Below are 19,136 nucleotides of genomic sequence, written 5' to 3'. Positions count from 1 at the left end.
CATCAAAATATAGGCATATTATAACAACAACACCATAAATATAATGCATTATTATTATTATTATTATTATAATATCTAAGGCATAAAAAGCATCAGTATATAATGATACCATCAAAGGCTATTCTGTAAAATTGTAATACTAGGGGCCATTAGGTTGTTATATTCAAAGCAGCAGATTTGTATATGTGCACAGAAAGTGGAGAAATTAAAGTGCATTTCCTGTTTGTTTTGTTTTGTTCTCTTTTAGATTACAATTTTCATGGAAGACGAATAGTCAGAGTGAGATATGAAGAAAAGCATCTGGCCTGTAATAAAAGAATATACTGTTTGTTGTGAGAGGGATGGACCAATCAGAGGCGGGGCTGTGTTCTGCACATGCGCAGTACACGCGGCCGTCTTGAGCTTGAGAACAGCAACAGAAACAGGAGTCCAGAGCAGAGCAGAGGTGACGTTTCCCCGAACAGCTGATAAACGTGAGTTTAACTAAAACGTTGGACGGATATTAAGCGGTTTCGCCGCGTCAAACATTTGATGTAGTGTGTTGAATGTTGCAGAAAGCGTTGTTTTACTCGCTGTTTTACGGAGCTGAACGTCCGAAACCAAAACAAAACAAAACATATGATGTGACGCTGCTATTACCCGACAACATGACAAGCTAGCTTACTGCGTCCCGTGAGAAATCACTCGCTTTCTTAAGTTTTCACGTAAAGTGGCTGCAGTTCGCAGCTGAGAAAGTGTGTTGGTGTTTCCATTGATTTGTTTTTGTGTGTTGGACTAACAGGAGACACACTGTGTGCAGCAATTAACCTTATTATATAATAATGGTGACTTTGAACTTTGTGTCTGATTGTAGTCATTTACAGCTGACTCATCCCTGCTGCTGTCTCACTGTGTACTTGTTCTCAGACACGCCTCATCCACACTTTTGCTTTCATTCCCTTGTTGGAATGGAAATATTAAAATAATAATAATAACAAAAAAGTCTAATGAAAGAGTGTCAAGATATGAATATCAATATTAGCAGTCACAAGTCCACAGTGTGATATGTATTGTGATACTGTTATAGTAATAGTTATAGTATAGTGTTATAGTAGGGCTTTTAGAATCCTCTAGAGCATGTGTCAAACTCAAGGCCCGGGGGCCAGATGTGGCCCGCCACGTCATTTTATGTGGCCCACGAGTGATTAATTGGTCTTAAAAATCTGTGTTAAAACGTGTCTATGCTGCTTTAGGCGTGCGTTGACCATAAACTACATTTCCCACAATGCATGGCGATTGCGTTACCTGCAAAGTGGCGGCACCGCCTCTAGATCGCAGTGTATTATTGTATATGCATCATGCGACGAGTGAAATAAGTAATAAATACAGAAAGGTATTTATCAATATGTTACGGAGTAGTTACCTTTATTTCACATTACATTTGGTGACATTTATTTACAGTTATTCTGTATGACAGTTGCTCAGGTGGTACTTGGTATAAAAAGTTTTAGAACCACTGCTCTGGAGCAAATCCAATGTTTTTCTGCAGTCTTAATAAGCTGGTCAAAACTTATTGTTAAAACAAATAGCCAATATAGACACGGTCAAGACGACCTGCTAAAGTGCAACTTGTTTATCAGAATGGAGAAGAAATGGGATTTGTGTCACTTTGAACCATGGCTTTTCTTGGTTTAGGAGGATTTGTTTTTAATGAAAATTGTTTTTCTCTTTAACGTCCACAGAGAACACTCCCTCTGGTCTCCCGTAATTAAGATAAGACTCCCATGACTTTGGGACATTGTTTGAAGGCAGTGGAAAAGCTTGCTGATAAGTTATAGTTTTGCTGTTGTTTACAACGGCAGGGCCTGCTTTCTTGTTTAGATACTCGTTTCGAGGCTTGAATTTTGTTGCACTGAATAATTTACACGTTATTTTCGTTTGTTTTCAAGAAGGAAAAAATCGATTCGAATCACAGATTGAGTTTGAACTATAGAATCTATACAACAATACATGTAGTCTTCTGGTTGCACAAACAAAAGCCTTCAGTGTCAGTGTTTATGAAACTGGAAAGAAAACTTTGCACAACCCTGTTCTAAGAAAGGAAAAAAAATCAATCATCTAATAGCAGGGAGACTTGTGCACTGTCTGAACTGAAAAAAACATTTATTACTGCAATGTTTTAGTGGAAGTGCGCAGAGTGTGAAGGATGATTGGCACACATGGGATGATGGTCTCTGTAGTGCCTACTTTTTTCTCCACTCCACCATTTTTGCTCTGAAGAGCAATTGTTACATCATGTCAGAGGTCCTTGACAGTAATGATACACTTTTTTCTTGTGATATTGTGAAATTGACAATATCATTTCATCTCTATTCCCTCAGTGTGACCCCAGAGGCTAGGACTCATCATCATGGCTGCTGCTGCTGCTACTGCTCCTTTTGCTGCTGCTGCTCGAGCCACCAAAGGCAGCCTGAGAGAGGATCTGACATGTCCCATATGCTGCGACTTGTTCCGCGAGCCGGTCATGTTGGCCTGCATGCACCACTTCTGCAAACCCTGCATCTCCAGGTACTGGAGAACGACACATGGGCCGGTCACCTGCCCACAGTGCAGAAAGGAGTTCACCTGCAAGCAATTTCAAACCAACTACCTGGTTGCTGCCATGGTGGAGAAGGTCAGGGCCACCACCTCACACGCTTACATCCAGAACCTTGAGGTGAGTTCACTCCTCTCACCCCCACCCCACTGTGATTCCTAATCCTTATTCTGCTCATCTGCAGTCTGTCAGATATTTTTCCCCTCAAGCAAACTGATCAATTGACATTGATTGATTTTTGTTCCTACTGCCTTGCATTTGACAGACATGTGTCCTCTCTCATAATGGTTATTGATATCCGCAAATACTTGTAATGTATATTGTAATTGAAAAGTGTCATTCAATCAGAAAAAAATTTAAATGGCACCTGCGTTTGCTGCTTGCAAACATTAATCAGACTCAACAATGTCATTTGTAGGCCAGAATGATGCAGGAGAAATGTCAACGCTCTCATGTTACATAAGCTAAGCAGGCTAATTCAACTGGTATAGTTAAATATTTTAGAACAGAAAGTTATGATGATGGTGGAAGGGCATCAATTTTATGGTTAATAAATAGATTTGGTGAATGCAATAATTAATTAAATGATTGTTGTCTATTAAAGGCTGTGTTTACACTTAAATATTGTTGTTTATTAGGGATGGGACAATATCACTCGTTTGTGTCTGATACTGATATCACAAACTCGAGTATCTACCAATGTTAGTCCGATACAGTCATTTTAGACCATTTATTAACTATGAAACACATTTGCGCTGAGTCATTTTAAAGACATAATTCTCCAACAGTGTTACAAATATTGTTCTCCCAAAAAGAAGATATAAACAGCCCAAACATGACTCAGCTAGAATGCTTTTGCTATTGTTTTGTAATTTACATTTTTATCTGTCTGATATCTGATCCCTGTGGTTTTGACCAAGTATCAAATTTAAGTAAGAACATATTGATGAATGCCAGATTTGTGCGTACACTCTTAGAAATAAGGGTTTCAAAAGGGTCCTTCTACAAGGGCTGAGGTTCTACCTGGAAACCATTTACTTCTGTAAAAAACCCTTTCCAGAAGAAAGTCTGGGTTCTTGGTGGAACACTAAAGGTTCCACCTGGAGCCAAAAAGGGTTCTCCTATGAGGACAAGCCGAAGAACCTTATATGGTTCTACAGTACAGAGCACTTTTATTTCTAAGAGTGTACGGACTGTTTGTGAATGAGGCCCATTTTTGTGCTCTGTAATCTTTGACTTCTACAAGTTGAATACAATAATTTAGTGTCTCCTAATACTTCCACACCTGTGTTTGTGTCACTTAAGTTTCCACTTGAACATAATCTGGTTTCAATTGCTCTGGACAAAGTTCACTCTACACTCGTTTTATATTCCTTTGTAAGACAGGATATATTGTAAAACCCAGCCAGAATAATAAAACAACCTGTACTTTTGCATTTGTTGAAACTTCTGCAACAAATTCCATCTTTGTAATATTCATGAAGTTGAATTATTAAAGCATTCAGTATCAGGGAGATTCTTATTCAACAGTATGGTCACATAAGCTCTCTGACTAAATGTAAAGCCAAAGCCATCAGCTGACTAACTTAGCTTTGCACAAAGACGAAAGGTAATAAAATCCACTTTCGTGCATCTCTAAAGTTCAATAATTAACAAGTTATATCTTGTTTGTCTAAGAAAAAAAGCAAAAACAATTGTATAAAAGTAATTATGGGGATGATTCTGTTTTTTGATGGGCCACATCCTGCAGTCTCCACTGGCTGTTGGGTAATTTTTATGGTGATGACAAGACATTGGACAGGGAACAGGAAAGTGGAAATCATACAAAAAAAAACACCAAACAAACATGAACATCTGTCCAGGATTACTAAGAAAAACAAATCCAAAGGTCAAACATATTTCATTTGTAGATAATCAATTATGTTAAATACAAACTAGAGAAGCCAGAATCCAAAATGTTTCAATAATACATTTATTAGAAGGGACAAGGAGATGCTCTGATTGAGTCTGGGACACAGAAACACATACTTGTTTGGTCATGTGTTTTGTATTATTATTATTTCTGTTTTTTTTTTCTTTCGGGCAACACACAGAACAATATACAATAGCCTCCACATTACTGTAGATGTCCTTCTACAACAAGGTTGCCTACAAATCTCCATTGTTCACAAAACTTGTTGTGGCAGATGTTTTTTTTCTCTCCTTTCCCTCTGTGGAGTTTCATTTTGAAGGTCGGCTTCCTTCTTGTCAATATCACCACTCTTGATTTTAATATTCCTTGTGACGAGCAACATCCGTCCTCTACCCTGCGTCTGATTGGCTATTATTCATGATTTGATTGAGGTTATGATCACTTGATTGAACGTTGGCGTGCCGCAGCCACTTAGTATCATATTCACGTTTTTCATTGCATCTTGTTTGCGAGCCTTGTGTTTGAGCTGCAGATCATTACGCAGGCTTTGTACAATAGCTGTGGCCTGCTAAACACTCATTTAACGTCTGCTTCAGCTCATTCAGAGACGTAAGCTCACAATTGCTGCTCCTCTGGGTAACATAGAGGAACGTTTAGGGTTGTAGTTTGCCTCTGGAAGCACATTGTGAACATCCTCCACATCCACTCTTGTCTGTGAAAAGGATTTTGCTTATTAAACCAAGACATCTTTTGATTATTTGGTTGTTTTTTTTATATCATTAGTATTTCAGACTTGGTTCTTGTTCACAACAGCAGGACAATATCTGAACCTGGCTTAAGCGTTCTGCAGGCAGGACACTCACACAGTCACTCCCTGAATGAATTATCCAGAGCTTTTTATGCCATCTTCTTGGATATTATATGGAAATTTGACTAGTTAGCTGGGAGGATGAGTCTGGAGCAACCTTTGTGGACGTCTCACATCGGGCTCCTCCACAGGATTTCAGGAAAATTATTGGATGTTTAAAAAGCAGATGTTAGGGGCCTATCCAGCAATAAATGTCAATCAGAGACAGAGTACGGGCAGCTTTTCACAGAATATGTGTGTATGACAGAAACGCAGCATCTATAAATCAATATGCGGTGAAATAGTGTTTTATTACGCGACATTTAATCTTCTGTGATTTACTCACCGAACGGTAAATCTAATGCGTTTTGGTGGGTGATAAAATTGGACCCTGCTCTTGTCAATACAGAGCAGTTTAATTCACACTTCACAACACTTCCAGCTGCAGATAGCTCGATATATGCTGGTTAATTAAAAAAAATAAGTCACAAAGACAAAAAACACTTTAGTGATAACAGAACATTTTTTGTGGGCATATTTTTATATTATTTTTGAGTTTCTTTAATTTCTGCATTTCCTCTGACACATAAATGTTTTGCATATTGTTGTACAGAAACAACTGAGAGAGACTTTGGAGAACCATTGCCTGCGGAGAGAGGACCTCGTCAATAGTATTCGCAAAGAAAATGACAAGATGGAAACAATAAAGGTGCTCTGCTCCGGGGGGGAAGGGATGGTGGCACTTAACAGATAAGAAAACACATGTCCCTCTAATGACTGTTTGCAAAATGTCACTGTGCATATTTAGTTGTGTTTGCAGACAGTTTCTGCTCTGATATGTAAAACATAATGGTCTCATGCTTGGATGCATTAGCGCCATCCTCGCCTCGCCTTTGACTTGGTCGTGTGTCGACAAAGGAAATCCTTTCTCCTGTACGATTTGATTCTTACGTAATGATCCTGCCGTGTTTACACGAGGAAGAAACATTGAAGCACTAACATTGCTTGTATACACGCGAACTGTTGTTTGACACAGTGATGTCTGTATTGCTAAGTGGACCTTTATTGCCGCTTGCTTGTTTCTGCTTTTGAAATGTCTTCTTGAGTGAGCGTTTGACATTTTTCAAACCGAACCATCCCCACTAACAGGTCCCACTTAAAGTGTAACTGATTGTAGCTGAAATAAACAGGTGGTTGCAGTGTTAATCATCAGTTGGCATCTCTTACTTTGTTGTGTAGCCTGGTCTTTGTTTATAAGCTGCTTACATTTTGCAACTGTCCATGAAAAATACACACTTTTACGAGTGTTCAGAGAGATTATCTTGTTGAGCAGTGTATGAGTAAATGTTTGTACGCATGGAGAATTCATGGAGACGGCACTAAATGTGGTGGACCCTCCACACCAACCCTTAAAGGTCCCATATTAGACAAAATCAAGTTTTTAATTATTTAAATCCTCATATTTGGGACTCTGGAGGTCCTATAAGTTGGCAAACTGTGAACAAAGATGACTCTCATGTTTTTGTGGTCCTCCTCAATCTAAGTACAGGAGATGAAACATGCGATGTTGACTTACACACTCACTGGGACGTCACAATGCGCTAAATTCCAGGAATTGTTATCTCGCGGAGCTCCGCTTTGTCCATAAAACACGCAAGAGTGCCGGCGAGGGCAACGATATCCGAAAACCGGAAGTCCACGAAAGATTCTATTCTTGGCTCCACAGTGCAGCACAGAGTTCTACACAAACTTCCAGCCTCAGAGGATTTATCTGTCCAGTGGATACATGTTATATATGACGGCAATGTGCCTGCTAGAGCCTGCAAATTATCACTTTTCCCAATGCTAACTGCTGTTGGCTCCCTGTAGCCTCTGTGGCTGATGTCATTTCCTGCAAGTTTCGTTTTTACCTATGATTTGACAAAGAACATTAAGAGCTTAGATTCTGCTTTTACTGCCAACAGAACATCCACATTATGTATTTTAGGTGTAACGTCCATGTGTCCTCCTCTCAGAGACTTGGAGCAGATCTGCAGGCTCGTGTCAAAAGCGAGTTCGGAGCTCTCCATCAGATCCTGCACGACGAGGAGACGTGCATGCTGGAGCAGCTGAGGAGAGAGCAGCAGGAGGAGCTGGAGAAGGTCCAGCACCACCTGGAGGCCATCAAGCTGGCCATGAGGGAGCTGGAGGAGAACATGAGAGTGCTGGAGGAGGCGAGCGCTACCACCGAGGATATCGTATTGACTGAGGTGAAATCCCGAGTTGAAATCGAAAGTTTCAAATGTCACAGCATGTCATGTCAATTTGACATCAGTTGAAACAGTTTTTTTTCTCTTTCATTTCATGCTGTAGCTCCCACAGCTAAGGTAAGTGTTTTTTTTGGTGTTGTGACATGTGTTTTTCACCTGTCACACACTTCTTTCATTTCAACATAAATTTGAGCTGAGAATAAATGATTCTAGGTTAAAAGGTTTTTTTTTTCTCTCTCTTCTCTCTACAGACAATGTCCACAGGTGAATCGTGCTCCAGTGTTTGACACAAATGCTTTCAGTAGCAAATACTTGGCACCTTTGCAGTACATCACATGGAGGAAAATGTTCAAAGGTTTAAAGCCAGGTAATTTTGTCCTCTGTTGAGATTCATACAGAAAGATTTAGTCTCTGGTAACTGAATAACAGTATTAACACCATTGTTCAAATGACAGGATATTTATGCACAAAACATAACATTTAATGAATACTTTCATCCCGAAGGTCCATCCCCATTAACGTTTGATGTTGACACGGCTCATCCGAGCATTAGAGTCTCCAGGGACAAAACTGTCGCTATCGAATATGACAGTGTGGCGTGGCACACAGACAACGACAAGCGCTTCCTCCAGTGCGTTAACATTCTGGCGTCTCAGGGCTTCTACACCGGCCGCCACTACTGGGAGGTAGAAGTGGGCTCCAAACCCAAGTGGGACGTGGGCGTGGCCTCAGAGGCCATAGACAGGCACTCGCGGATCAAGCTGAGTCCGGAGAGCGGCTACTGGACCCTGCGACTCCGCAACAGGAACGAGTACTCTGCCGGCACCCAGCCCTGGACAAGGCTGCAGCTCAGCTCTTCCCCTCAGAGGCTCGGTGTTTTCCTTGACTGCGAGGAGAGGTGGTTGTCCTTCTACAATGCCGACGACATGAGTCTGATTTATTCGTACACCAACGGGCCGAGGGGCAAGGTGTTCCCCTTCTTCAGCCCGTGCGTTAGTGGCAGCAGTCAGGAGCCTCAGCCAATCAAACTCCTCCACTACCCACCTGTCGCAATGTCTGGCTAACAATCAATAATCAATGAGAGCTTTTCAGCTTTGTAAGAGCAGTCCATCCTCTTCAAGAGCAAAGAACAGTATTGCCATTGATTGCATTAGGCCTGGGTCAGAGCTGACACAAACGGTATTCCTGCATGTGCGTATGGTTCCTTTCATACTAAAAAGAGGATCTGTATCAGTCATCAAGTGTACTTGATCTCACAGCCTGTTTCTCACCAGGAGTTTGTGTTTTCTTGTCTTCTATTAGTGCAGTTCCACGCACAGTTAAGTTGAGCTGTGTGTTCGCCTCCGTCACGCCATCTTGCGATACTCAGCTTGTTAGTAGGCTGTTTTTTCAGCTAAGCTGGTCGAGCACTACTCTTGAGTCTTCCTACCATCCGTGAATTTAGAGGATTCAGTTCTCTGAGCTGACGGAGCATAAAATTGATCTCCTCATTAGCCCCCCTCAAAAAATGTACCAGGCTGAATTTTGCCATGTTTTTGTGGTTGCTGTCGTATGCTTCTGTGCACTGGCTTCTTCTGTTTTTGTCTGGGTCCAGGCGGGGAGGTGAGAATTGTAACAAATAGACCAGTCCAACTAAACTAAACTAAAACTTACACATGCAATAGTGAATCATTGTGGTAATTGGAGTTTGGTTTTAGTGGGATGAACACTAATTTCTTTTTTATGTCATGTAGCTTTACTTAATGAGTGGTGGGTCGAACATGTACTGTCAGTTTGTACTATCACAAAATGCGATACGTCTGCAAATGATCTGTGTGCACTGCTGTGGACATAGGCAGTTGATGACATAACCATGTTGTAAGGACCGTGGTGGACCTCTGCAAACACACGGACATGGAAAGTATAATCCAGGCCATGATAACACACAGACTTTTATCATTTGATCATGTTTTCTGACTTGCAGGGATACCATTTGTGTTTACTTTCTATCTGAAATGAACCTTAAATACTTTGAAAATGTCATGCTCACCACATATATATATATATATATATAAAGTAATTTTCTGTAATAGTTCTGATGAAGCTCATTCATTGCAGAAGCAATCAGCTGAATTTATTTTTGGCTTTAGTATAGTGAGGCTCATTACATTTTAGGACCAACTGGCTCGACGACTGTTCAACCAAATATGTCTTCAAGGGAGATATACATAATCTTTCTAATGATAATCAGAATAATGCTGTAGGCTCACTTGTGAAGGGTTATTACAATCGGCCTGGAGTTTAATCAGCGAGAAATATCAGTGACTATTACTTTTCTATGGGATTCTGTTTGATTCAGTTGATTTACCTGCATTTTACTTTAGTTTCAAATGCATTTGCTGTACATTTATATTGATGTTTCACAACACTTTATGAGTTAGAATGAGCTGCTTCTATTGCACATTCACATTCATTTGTATTCTATAAATCACATGTGCCAAGAACATGAAATGTAATACACTGCGGCTGTTGATTTGTTGTGTTAGTGCAAGAGGAATTACTTAAGTGCTTTTCTTCAACTTGCATTGTGTTGATATCGATCATATTGCACGTTCTGTCACGTACAGATCGAGCAAAGTGCTGATGCAAGCATAATAAAGCAGATCACGTTTTCATCTTTAAATAAACCGTCTTGGACTCTTTTCTGCAGCTGTGTCACTGCACACTTCAGTGACCTCACTCGAAATAATCAAGGATGTTATTAAGCACCATCAAAGCGGAGCGCAGCGCTGAGCTTGATGTGGATCCAAAGTCATTTAACAAGAGGGACGGTGGAGGAGGCTTGTTGACTCTCCTGCACCTGGACTGGGACTTTTTTGGACACACGAGCGAGCTCTGACACTTAAACAGTGAGAATAGGCGGGACCTGGGTTATCTTCACAAACACACAAGAGCCCTGACGTCCTGTTTCCTGCTGTCAGGTGAAAGGTCAGATAAACAGAGTGACAGTGGCGATGCCTGTGTGCTGCTGGACGGCCCTCAGGGGCACGACGAGGCCGGATGCCGTTGCCTTCTCTGCTGACTGGAAAAGTGGCACAATGAACCACACCAGAGGGAGACCCATGCTTTTCCTGCACAGGGGCGACATGGGTATGGGTGCGTTTACAACCCACATGTCACACTGGTCGCTCACTTCAACGTATAAAAGCAGACTGAACTCAGACAGAGCTTCTATACTTCAGCTTTTTCTTCTATGCTGCTACTGTTAAAGGGCCACTTCACCCTGAAAATATATATATTTTTTTAACAAATTTCCAGAGATAAATGTGTTATTTGATCATCAGACAGTGGATTTGAGAGGCGTGTCTCAGTTCCGCAACAACACAGGAAGTTGGGATTGAAATAAATAAATATAACTGACAAGAATTTGACGTCAAAGTCACTTCCTTCGAAGAAAATAAAAGCCCGGACACTGCTCTTGACCTACGCTGTGTTTCTGTCAAGTTTTATGAAAAAATAAAATAAAAAACAATCCAACTCTGTATTAGAATATGAATTAAACAAAGACAGCAGCATCATAATGATATCAAGTTTATTCTTCACTTGACCAAGTGAAAAAAAATGGGTGAAACAGCCCTTTAATCTCATCCTGTCTATAAAATTATTTTCGTTTTTGCTTAAAATCTCTGATGTCGTGGCCAAAACGTTCAACACCCCCAAATTTAACCCATAAACAAGCAATAAAAACAATCACCATGGCTAAGTAACATGAAGTATCAACTACATAACACTTCCATGGTGTACTTTATGTCCCACAGATCACATTTATTTTCATTTTATTTGACCAAAAATACATATTAATGAGTACAGCTATACACAGTTACTTATGAAACACAGTAGACACAGGATGTGATGTAAAATGCCATATTTTATATTTATATTTTTTGCAATTTATATAAATTGCAAATAAGATTTGCACATGATTATCATACAGATATTGCACATTATCGATCTATATATATATATATTACACATTGGCTGTTTAGTTAACATGTTAACTCTATATTAACAATAAATTCATCTTGATATGAAAGAATACACAACATCTTATTATCCAACTCAACGCAGCTCAGAGCATCGTTTACCCCCCACTTTTTTTTTTGTCTTTTTATGTTTGTTTTTGAATGAATGTTGGTTTCCGTCCCACATTTTGACGTCTGGGGTCAGATTCATCTCCATCCTCCGGCTGCTGTTTCCTGTGCTGACCCTAATGTTATCCTCAGCAACCTGCTGGTGAAAAAAAAAGTGAAGCAAAGCGAATGGGCGGAGAAAACAGGCTTCAAATAAATGGCATTATGTCTCGTATGATACATATGTGTACATGTAACACGAAAATGCCAGGCCGTTAATAGCAGCCCTCCATAGAATAAATACGACATTTTTAAAGTAATAAAATATTCAAATTCGCACAGCTCCCCCATCTGAAAGTGCTTTACAAGAAATAAATAAATAAAGAGGAAACAAATAAAAGTAATTAAAAACAATAAAAACAATAAAATAGTGCAAAATAAAATAAGATAGAATCAGATAAAAGATAAGAAGACAAAAGATAAAAAGTGTCACCATACTACTCGGTATTAAAAGCCATCCTAAATAAATAGGTTTTTAGCCTTGATTTGAAGGATAAAGTGGTAGAAGATGGATGGATGGAAAATATTCAAATTAAGGTTGAGGTTTGAGGTTCAGTGTATGTCAATATAATGCATTGCACAGAAATAATTCACAAAAGTTTAATTTTCCACTTTCAAGAGCAAATCTCACATTTATCATGATCATTATTGATATAAAAAATGTTAAGAAAATTATTGAAAATGTTAATATCAATAATCTTTTTTATGTTTTTTTTTTAATAAGTTCCAGCCCTATGTCAAAGGAAACGACGTGGGTCTGTGTAAGGACTGACCAGCCACATGACACTCCGTGCACTGGCTCCATGTGACTAATGAGTCGGTGAATAATTTACATGAACACACGCTGCTTTACAGTTCCATCTTCTTGTCTGGGAGCAAACTACGATCAAACTAAGCCGAGATAACTTTTGGCTGCTGCAATCAAAACAAAACCCAAAACGGGGACAGCCACTTCAAAGTAGCTTTGGCACATACAGTGCATTAAAGTGCACAGGACCACAGTGAGAGAGTGAGCAGAGGCTGCATTGCGTGCTCCACATCCTTCCTATGATAATACCCGTGGATCTGTAATGTGTTTCCTGAGCGCTCAGGATGGGCCGGATAGAGTGCTGGCACTACAAGGACGAGTCCTTGAGCCCTCAGTTGTCTCTCAAGAGCCAGCAGGATTATAAACTCAAACCTTTTCATCTGACCCATCCTGCATGAGGGCTATTGTGTGTGTGTGTGTGTGTGTTTTTTTTTTTTAATGTCATCACTGTTGTCTCCATGCTTAAGTGTGCAGTTTATTATATTGGACACTTGAGTGTTTTCATGCATTCACCCTCATTTGTTTCATACGCATAATAAGATTTGCTTAGTCTCCGGACGAGGCTTTGTTCGACAATCATCGCGATTTACTGCGTTTATTTTCCTCCCAGAAGCCGAAGACGCCGCGCGGCTCCGACCAGGGGGACATTTTGATTACAACCATTCAATCACAGCAGTAGTGGTTTCTGGTCAGGGAGGTGGACCGCCGCGAGGGCTCTGAATGAAACATATTCCCACAATCAAGTGAAATGATTCCTGTTATTCCACACACTCCTGATGTTACAGGTCCACAGCTCAGAAACCACCGTGGATGATTTTCTCATGTGTCTTATTGACAGGTGCTGTTTGATGACTTCTCTGCACTTCTGAGGGCTCAGTTATAGGAGACGCATTACAGTCGGCCAGTGTTGTTGTTGTTGTTGTTGTTTCAATGGATTTTCAAGTGGAGTATTCAGCGTGCTATTGATTTTTACGGCACACTCATGGTGCTGGAAAGGAGAGCAGTCTGCGATTGATCATACTGGCTTCAAATGGGCTTTGCTGGTTCTTCTGTGGCTCCATCACAGGTCTGACAGGAGGTCCAGTCATAGCTGCACATACGTCTGCACAGCTGTGTGTGTGTGTGTGTGTGAGACTTATCACCCAACTACACACCCTTTGTATCCTCTTTGACTTTTCACTTCTCAGTGATTATGGTACATGAGTTTTCAATTTTCTGAATCCCTCTCCGGAAAATAAAAAAACGGGGCAGACAGCAGCTCTCTACGGGCACGCTTGCTCTCTCAGAATGTGATTTTCATTCACACTCTGAGGATTCCCAAAAGATGATGGATGTTGGGTACAGAGGGGCTAAACAGGCCGTGGACAAAGCTGGAAGAGCTTTGCACACATTTGTTTTTTTTTTTAACTGTGCCGTATGCCGTAAAGTAGAATGTTGTAGTTCCTGAAACCAGATGTTCTTTAGCGCCAATGCTATCGATGCAGGCCTGCTCAGGCTTTGATGGAGGATATTTATATATTTGATGGATTAAAGTTCCACGTTGTGTTGCTTTAAAGGTCCCATATTATGCAAAATCAACTTTTTAATCATTTAAATCCGTATATTTGGGACTCTGGAGGTCCTATCAGTCGGCAAAGTGTGAAAAAAGATGACTCAGTCATGTTTTTGTGGTCCTCCTCAGTCTAAGTACAGGAGATGAAACACACGATGTTGACTTCCGCACTCATTGGGAAGTTCTAGTCTTGGCTCCACAGTGCAGCACAGAGTTCTACACAAACTGTGAATACATGCTATACTATATGACAGCAATGTGCCTGCTAGAGCCTGCAAATGATCACTTTTCCAAATGCTAACTGCTGTTAGCTCCCAGTAGCCTCTGTGGAGGATGTGATTACTTGTCCCTTAAGTTTTATTTTATTGTTTTTAAGGTGGACCTTTAAGGTGGACCTAAAGAGATACTACTAAACAGAGCGTTCTGAACAGGGCTGTTTTGGCAGGGTGATTGAACTGCTGTGGTGCTTCATCCTTATGGTATTTTGACCAAAGCATGTCACTGACATGTTCATTAGGACATCAGGGAACTAGGTTAACTTGGAGAAATATGGTATAATATGACTCTGAAAAGTCAGAGGCGAGACAAATTGTTTGGTGATGAAAGACAATCCGCTCAAAGTAATATTCCTCCAAATGTTCCTGCTGAGGTGTGTCTTTGTTCCTATGTGCTTGCCTCATGTGGTGGTTGTTAGTCCTGTGGTGAATTTAGAAAAAACTCCAAGGAGTAAAATAAATGAAAAAATCAATAGCTAATTGTTTTGTGCTAAAGCGAAAAAAGGAAAACGTTTTTTGGACAGCATCTGAAATTCGTACATCGCTGAGTCTACTTTGTACAATCCATTTTTCACCGTGTACAGGGTAAAACCAGTGTCAGCATGATTTTTATCGGTCTTATACTGAGGATGTGATGCATTAAAGGACATTTGTCATGAAGGTTAGGGAGACGCCTTGTAAATTATAGTGGAGAGAGGGAGAGGGAGAGAGAGAGAGAGAGAGAGAGAGAGAGAGAGAGAGAGAGAGAGAGAGAGAGAGAGGGAGAGGAGGTGGAGGACTGCAATCACTGAGTCACTGTAATGGTGCAGTGTTGTGTCAGGGGTCAACACATCATGTGCTTCTGACACAAATGTCACTCCACTCTCACTCCATTTTTATCAACAAAGTAAACAAAGGTGACTATGATGTCTCTGCACATGGAGTACTGGTCTTAACCACTGAGCTACTTCACCCCCCACAGTTTTTTTTTATTCTTCTCATGCCTTAGAAGACAATTGTTAATGTTAACACTGATAGACTGTACATCGTGAGACAATATGCTCATAATGAAACGGTTTCAATAATTTATTTGAATAATAAAAAAGAGTCAAACATGATATCTTGTGTGTGTTTACATTGTGACAGTAATACATGTGTTAGCCCCACAGCATAATGACCTCACACTGCTGCAACACGCACACACTTGTCTCCCTGTATTTGCGGGGACGTTTGTGGACATAATGCATCTGCTCAGCGCTCGCCCAATCCTTAACCATCAAAACTAAATGCCTAACTTTAGCTATAATGATGCATTCTGTGTTCTTACCCTAAAACTTGTCTGTTTTTTATTATTGTTTGTCTCTTAAAGATTAAATACATTATTATACACACACACAAATGTGTTTTTATGTCTTCGTAGGGACATATCATTGACAAAATGCATTCCATATCCCCTATAAACTTACTCTAACGGTAACAATCACATTTAAAGGTGCCATATGTAAGAATGTGGCCAAAAACTGTTACTACACTCAAATATCAAAATACAGAGGTCTTTTAGGTTTCGTTTTCTCTGCCATTGTAGCTCAGACGTAACTGGCAACCCGCTCAGCAGCTGAGACTCTACTGACTGCAGTGATTGGTAGACGGCGGTAGGTGGCGCCACATGCCAAAACATGATTTCAAAACATTAACATGATTTGCAGTCTGCAAAATATTTATTTTTTAATGCGAATATTTTGGCTGTACTGTTGTTGTTGGTGAGTTCAGTTTGTTATATGAACATTATTCCTGAGTCTCTGTGACATATAAGGAGGATTTTACAGCCAGTTGCTTTAGATTTATTACATACTGTACCTTTAAGCATCACAATTAAGCACCTTAATTTACCTTAACGCTAACCTAAACCCAGTTCTAATCCTAACCCTAAAATCAGGTCTTAACCCTGGAAAAAAACACTTTAAAGATATGGGGCCAAGACAAAATGTCCCCGCAAATATAGTTTTTTAAAGTGTATTGGATCTCACAAAGATATAAATACAAGTACATGAAGGTGAAATGACTTACAGAAAACAAAAAACAAGATGATTCAAATTACTGTGGTGATGTTTGCACAGCGATCCTTGTTAGGACTCTTCCATTTATTTGTAACCTTATACCTAACCTTAAACTAATTCTAAACCCTAACCCCAAAAACCAGGTCTTAACACAGAAAAAAAAAGCAATTTTCAGGGGGATGTGAGTTAGAATGTGAGGACAAAGCCAAAATGTCCTCACTTCTTAAGCTATAATAAGTTTTTTGGTCCTCACAAAGTGACCCATACAAGAACACACACACACGCACACACAGACACAAGACTCGGCTTGTTTTATGAAGTGGATGGATGCACGTGCACGCGCTTCAGTCATGAGTCACGAGCAAAGGAAAGGGAAATCATTGTAAATCCCATTCAGTGCCTTATGCATCCTTTCTCCAAAACGGGGGAGAAAAAAAAACCACACACACACGTTTTTTTTTTCTTTTTCTTTCCGTCAACATTTTCGACTCCGTCCTCTCTGTGAACAGAGCACTGGCCGACACACACATACACACTGATACACACACTGACCGCGACTGACAGAGATTCACCTGAGTTTGTTCTCCATCCGCGGACTTTCATCCAAACCTCCGCGCCCTCTCCACTGGAGTTACCGCGCGTTCTCCTTCATCAGAATCATCACTGTCAACAGCACTACATTTATTTGATTATTATTATTACTATTATTTTTTTTGTTGTTGTTAAAAATATAAAAGCAGAAAACCTCGCTCAGCATTTGTGCTCCTCTGGACCGGAGATCTGGAGATGAAGACATATTGTACGTGTTTCTGTCGGACTTGGATTGGAATAGCATTTGCCACAGGTGAGGAGACTTTTAACTCTGGGAGTCTGAAAGTTTGCAGCGCACAACTTTTTTTTTTTTTTTAAATGAAAGAAGAGCTCGAGCTGACTGTTTACACTGACTTTAAGTCAATAATTCATCCCGACGCTGAGCTTTTACTTTACAGGGCTCAAAGTTTTAGAAATGTTGAGCTGAGGGGGGTTTATGTGTGTATGAAGCTTGAACCCACACTTGTTGGTGAAGAAGTTCTATTAATCATAATTTTAAAGTACTTTGTGCAAAAAAATACAGCATATTTAACTGAAACTTTTGTTTTTCAACATGAATGTACTTTGCATTTTTCAAAAACAGACCTACATCCTACCATCACATACCTTTACATGCTGTTTACATTGTTTATATAATTTCCCCCTATATTTCCTGTGATTATAATGTACGCTCACCTCTGTTGACCTTTTTTTTTTTATTACAATCTTCTTATTTTTGCTGTCTTCTGTTGTCATATTGCACGTTATCTCATTGCGGGACTATGGATTATCTTATCTTATCTTAAATTCACTGTTAATGAGTCACTATGATGTGACATGCTGGTATTCAAGATAGAGCTGTTAGTCAGTAGTAGTAAAAAAAGAAGAAGCAGATTTTGGTGTAGTTTCATTGACTTTGACTTACTTGCATTTAAGATCCTAATATCTAGAGGCAGATTGGGAGCAGAGCTGACTCATGTGCAGCAGACATGTGGGGGATAGAGGGGGCAGGTTCCTTCACGTCCCCCCCGAGAAGAAATGTCAGAAAATGTCACCTCTACCCGATACGAACCGACTTGCTTCCCACTTATTTTCAACGTGATCTGCAGAAATGTCATGAAACCGTACATCTTAATGTCATATTACGTTTTAATACGTGCATCGATTCTATTCTCTCAGAGCGTATGCTGCAGCTGAGTTATGCAGATTTAAACTCATAAAACCCTGGGAACATGTTTGTGGCTGTGTGGGTTCACATATTATAGTGTACTTGGAGGAACAAATAAACAGTGGCCCTGTTTTTGCCTCTAATAGCATCACTCAGCAATGGCAGAGGAACCGCTGGCTCGAACTGAGAGTAAACATTATCGAGCTTCTGTGATGACAGATTGCATTAATTGTGGCAAATGCTGTTTTGCGAGAATCAGGCCCTGGGTCTCTCTTCTCTGTTCACCTGACCATGTTTTTCTTCAAGGCTCAATTACAATCCTAAGCATCTACTGATATCGATATCAGTCTGAAATACATGACACTCATCGTTTTTTGCTTTTTCTTCTTCTTTTATTTTGAAGTACGACCACATACAGTAGCTCACATGGTCCCTGCAGCATGGCAGATGTCAGTGGTGCACATCTCTCTTTATAGACTGTGCTTAATGAAGCATTTAGGTGATATTTAAGGTTTTTGGATCCAACGATTTTGACATGGTTGGTGCAGTGGTTCGCACTCTTGCTCTTGCAGAATGAAGACCTGGGTTCATGATCCGGTCGGAACAAGGGCCTTTCTGCATGGAGTTTGCGTGTTCTCCCCATGTGTTCTCTGGTTTCCTCCCATAGTCCAGAAACAGTAAAGTGGACACTCTAAATTGACCTTAGATGCGATTGTGAGAGTGCATGGTTGTTTGTCTCTATGTTCTCCTGTGATGGACTGGCGATCTGTCTGGGGTAGACCCCGCCTTTCGCCCTATGTCAGCTGGCACAGCGCCGCACCCTCTGACCCTCATGTGGAGGATAAAGTGGTAGAAGATGGATGGATTTAGACCAGTATTGGTTTGATACTGATACAGATACCCTTAAAAAAAAGAGAAACATTCACAAGAAACACACATAAAAGCTTCCCAATCATCCACAGTATGTGTCTTGGA

General features: G+C 40.3%; 2 protein-coding genes across 2 annotated transcripts in view; both read left to right on the top strand.

Annotated features, from left to right (window-relative positions):
- The first annotated feature begins 401 nt into the window (after positions 1-401).
- On the top strand, positions 402-10,130 carry trim105 (tripartite motif containing 105). Its single transcript, XM_083891828.1, has 7 exons — positions 402-473; positions 2,361-2,695; positions 5,948-6,043; positions 7,350-7,583; positions 7,687-7,700; positions 7,835-7,950; positions 8,088-10,130. Exons 2-7 carry the CDS (start codon positions 2,390-2,392, stop codon positions 8,645-8,647), a joined length of 1,326 nt encoding a protein of 441 aa, XP_083747954.1. The 5' UTR covers positions 402-473; positions 2,361-2,389; the 3' UTR covers positions 8,648-10,130.
- A 7,079-nt stretch (positions 10,131-17,209) lies between these two features.
- Positions 17,210-19,136, top strand: part of flt4 (fms related receptor tyrosine kinase 4) — a gene marked incomplete at both ends in the record, with an annotated part of 59,684 nt that continues 57,757 nt past the window's right edge. The window contains one exon of the mRNA XM_083891827.1: positions 17,210-17,267. Coding sequence (XP_083747953.1) covers positions 17,210-17,267 — 58 coding nt within the window. The remainder of the gene's footprint in view (positions 17,268-19,136) is intronic.

Source organism: Microchirus variegatus, assembly GCF_963457635.1.
Source record: "Microchirus variegatus genome assembly, chromosome: 6".
NCBI lineage: Eukaryota > Metazoa > Chordata > Actinopteri > Pleuronectiformes > Soleidae > Microchirus > Microchirus variegatus.
Note: the sequence above shows the minus strand (reverse complement) of the source record. Positions and strands in the feature narration are given on the sequence as shown.

What these genes read in the sequence shown, in the direction of transcription:
- trim105 (XM_083891828.1), top strand. Translation starts at nt 2,390, where the DNA reads ATGGCTGCTGCTGCTGCTACTGCTCCTTTTGCTGCTGCTGCTCGAGCC. An exon ending in CTTACATCCAGAACCTTGAG is followed by an intron (nt 2,696 to 5,947) that starts GTGAGTTCACTC and finishes ATTGTTGTACAG; the next exon opens with AAACAACTGAGAGAGACTTT. An exon ending in GTTCAAAGGTTTAAAGCCAG is followed by an intron (nt 7,951 to 8,087) that starts GTAATTTTGTCC and finishes TTCATCCCGAAG; the next exon opens with GTCCATCCCCATTAACGTTT.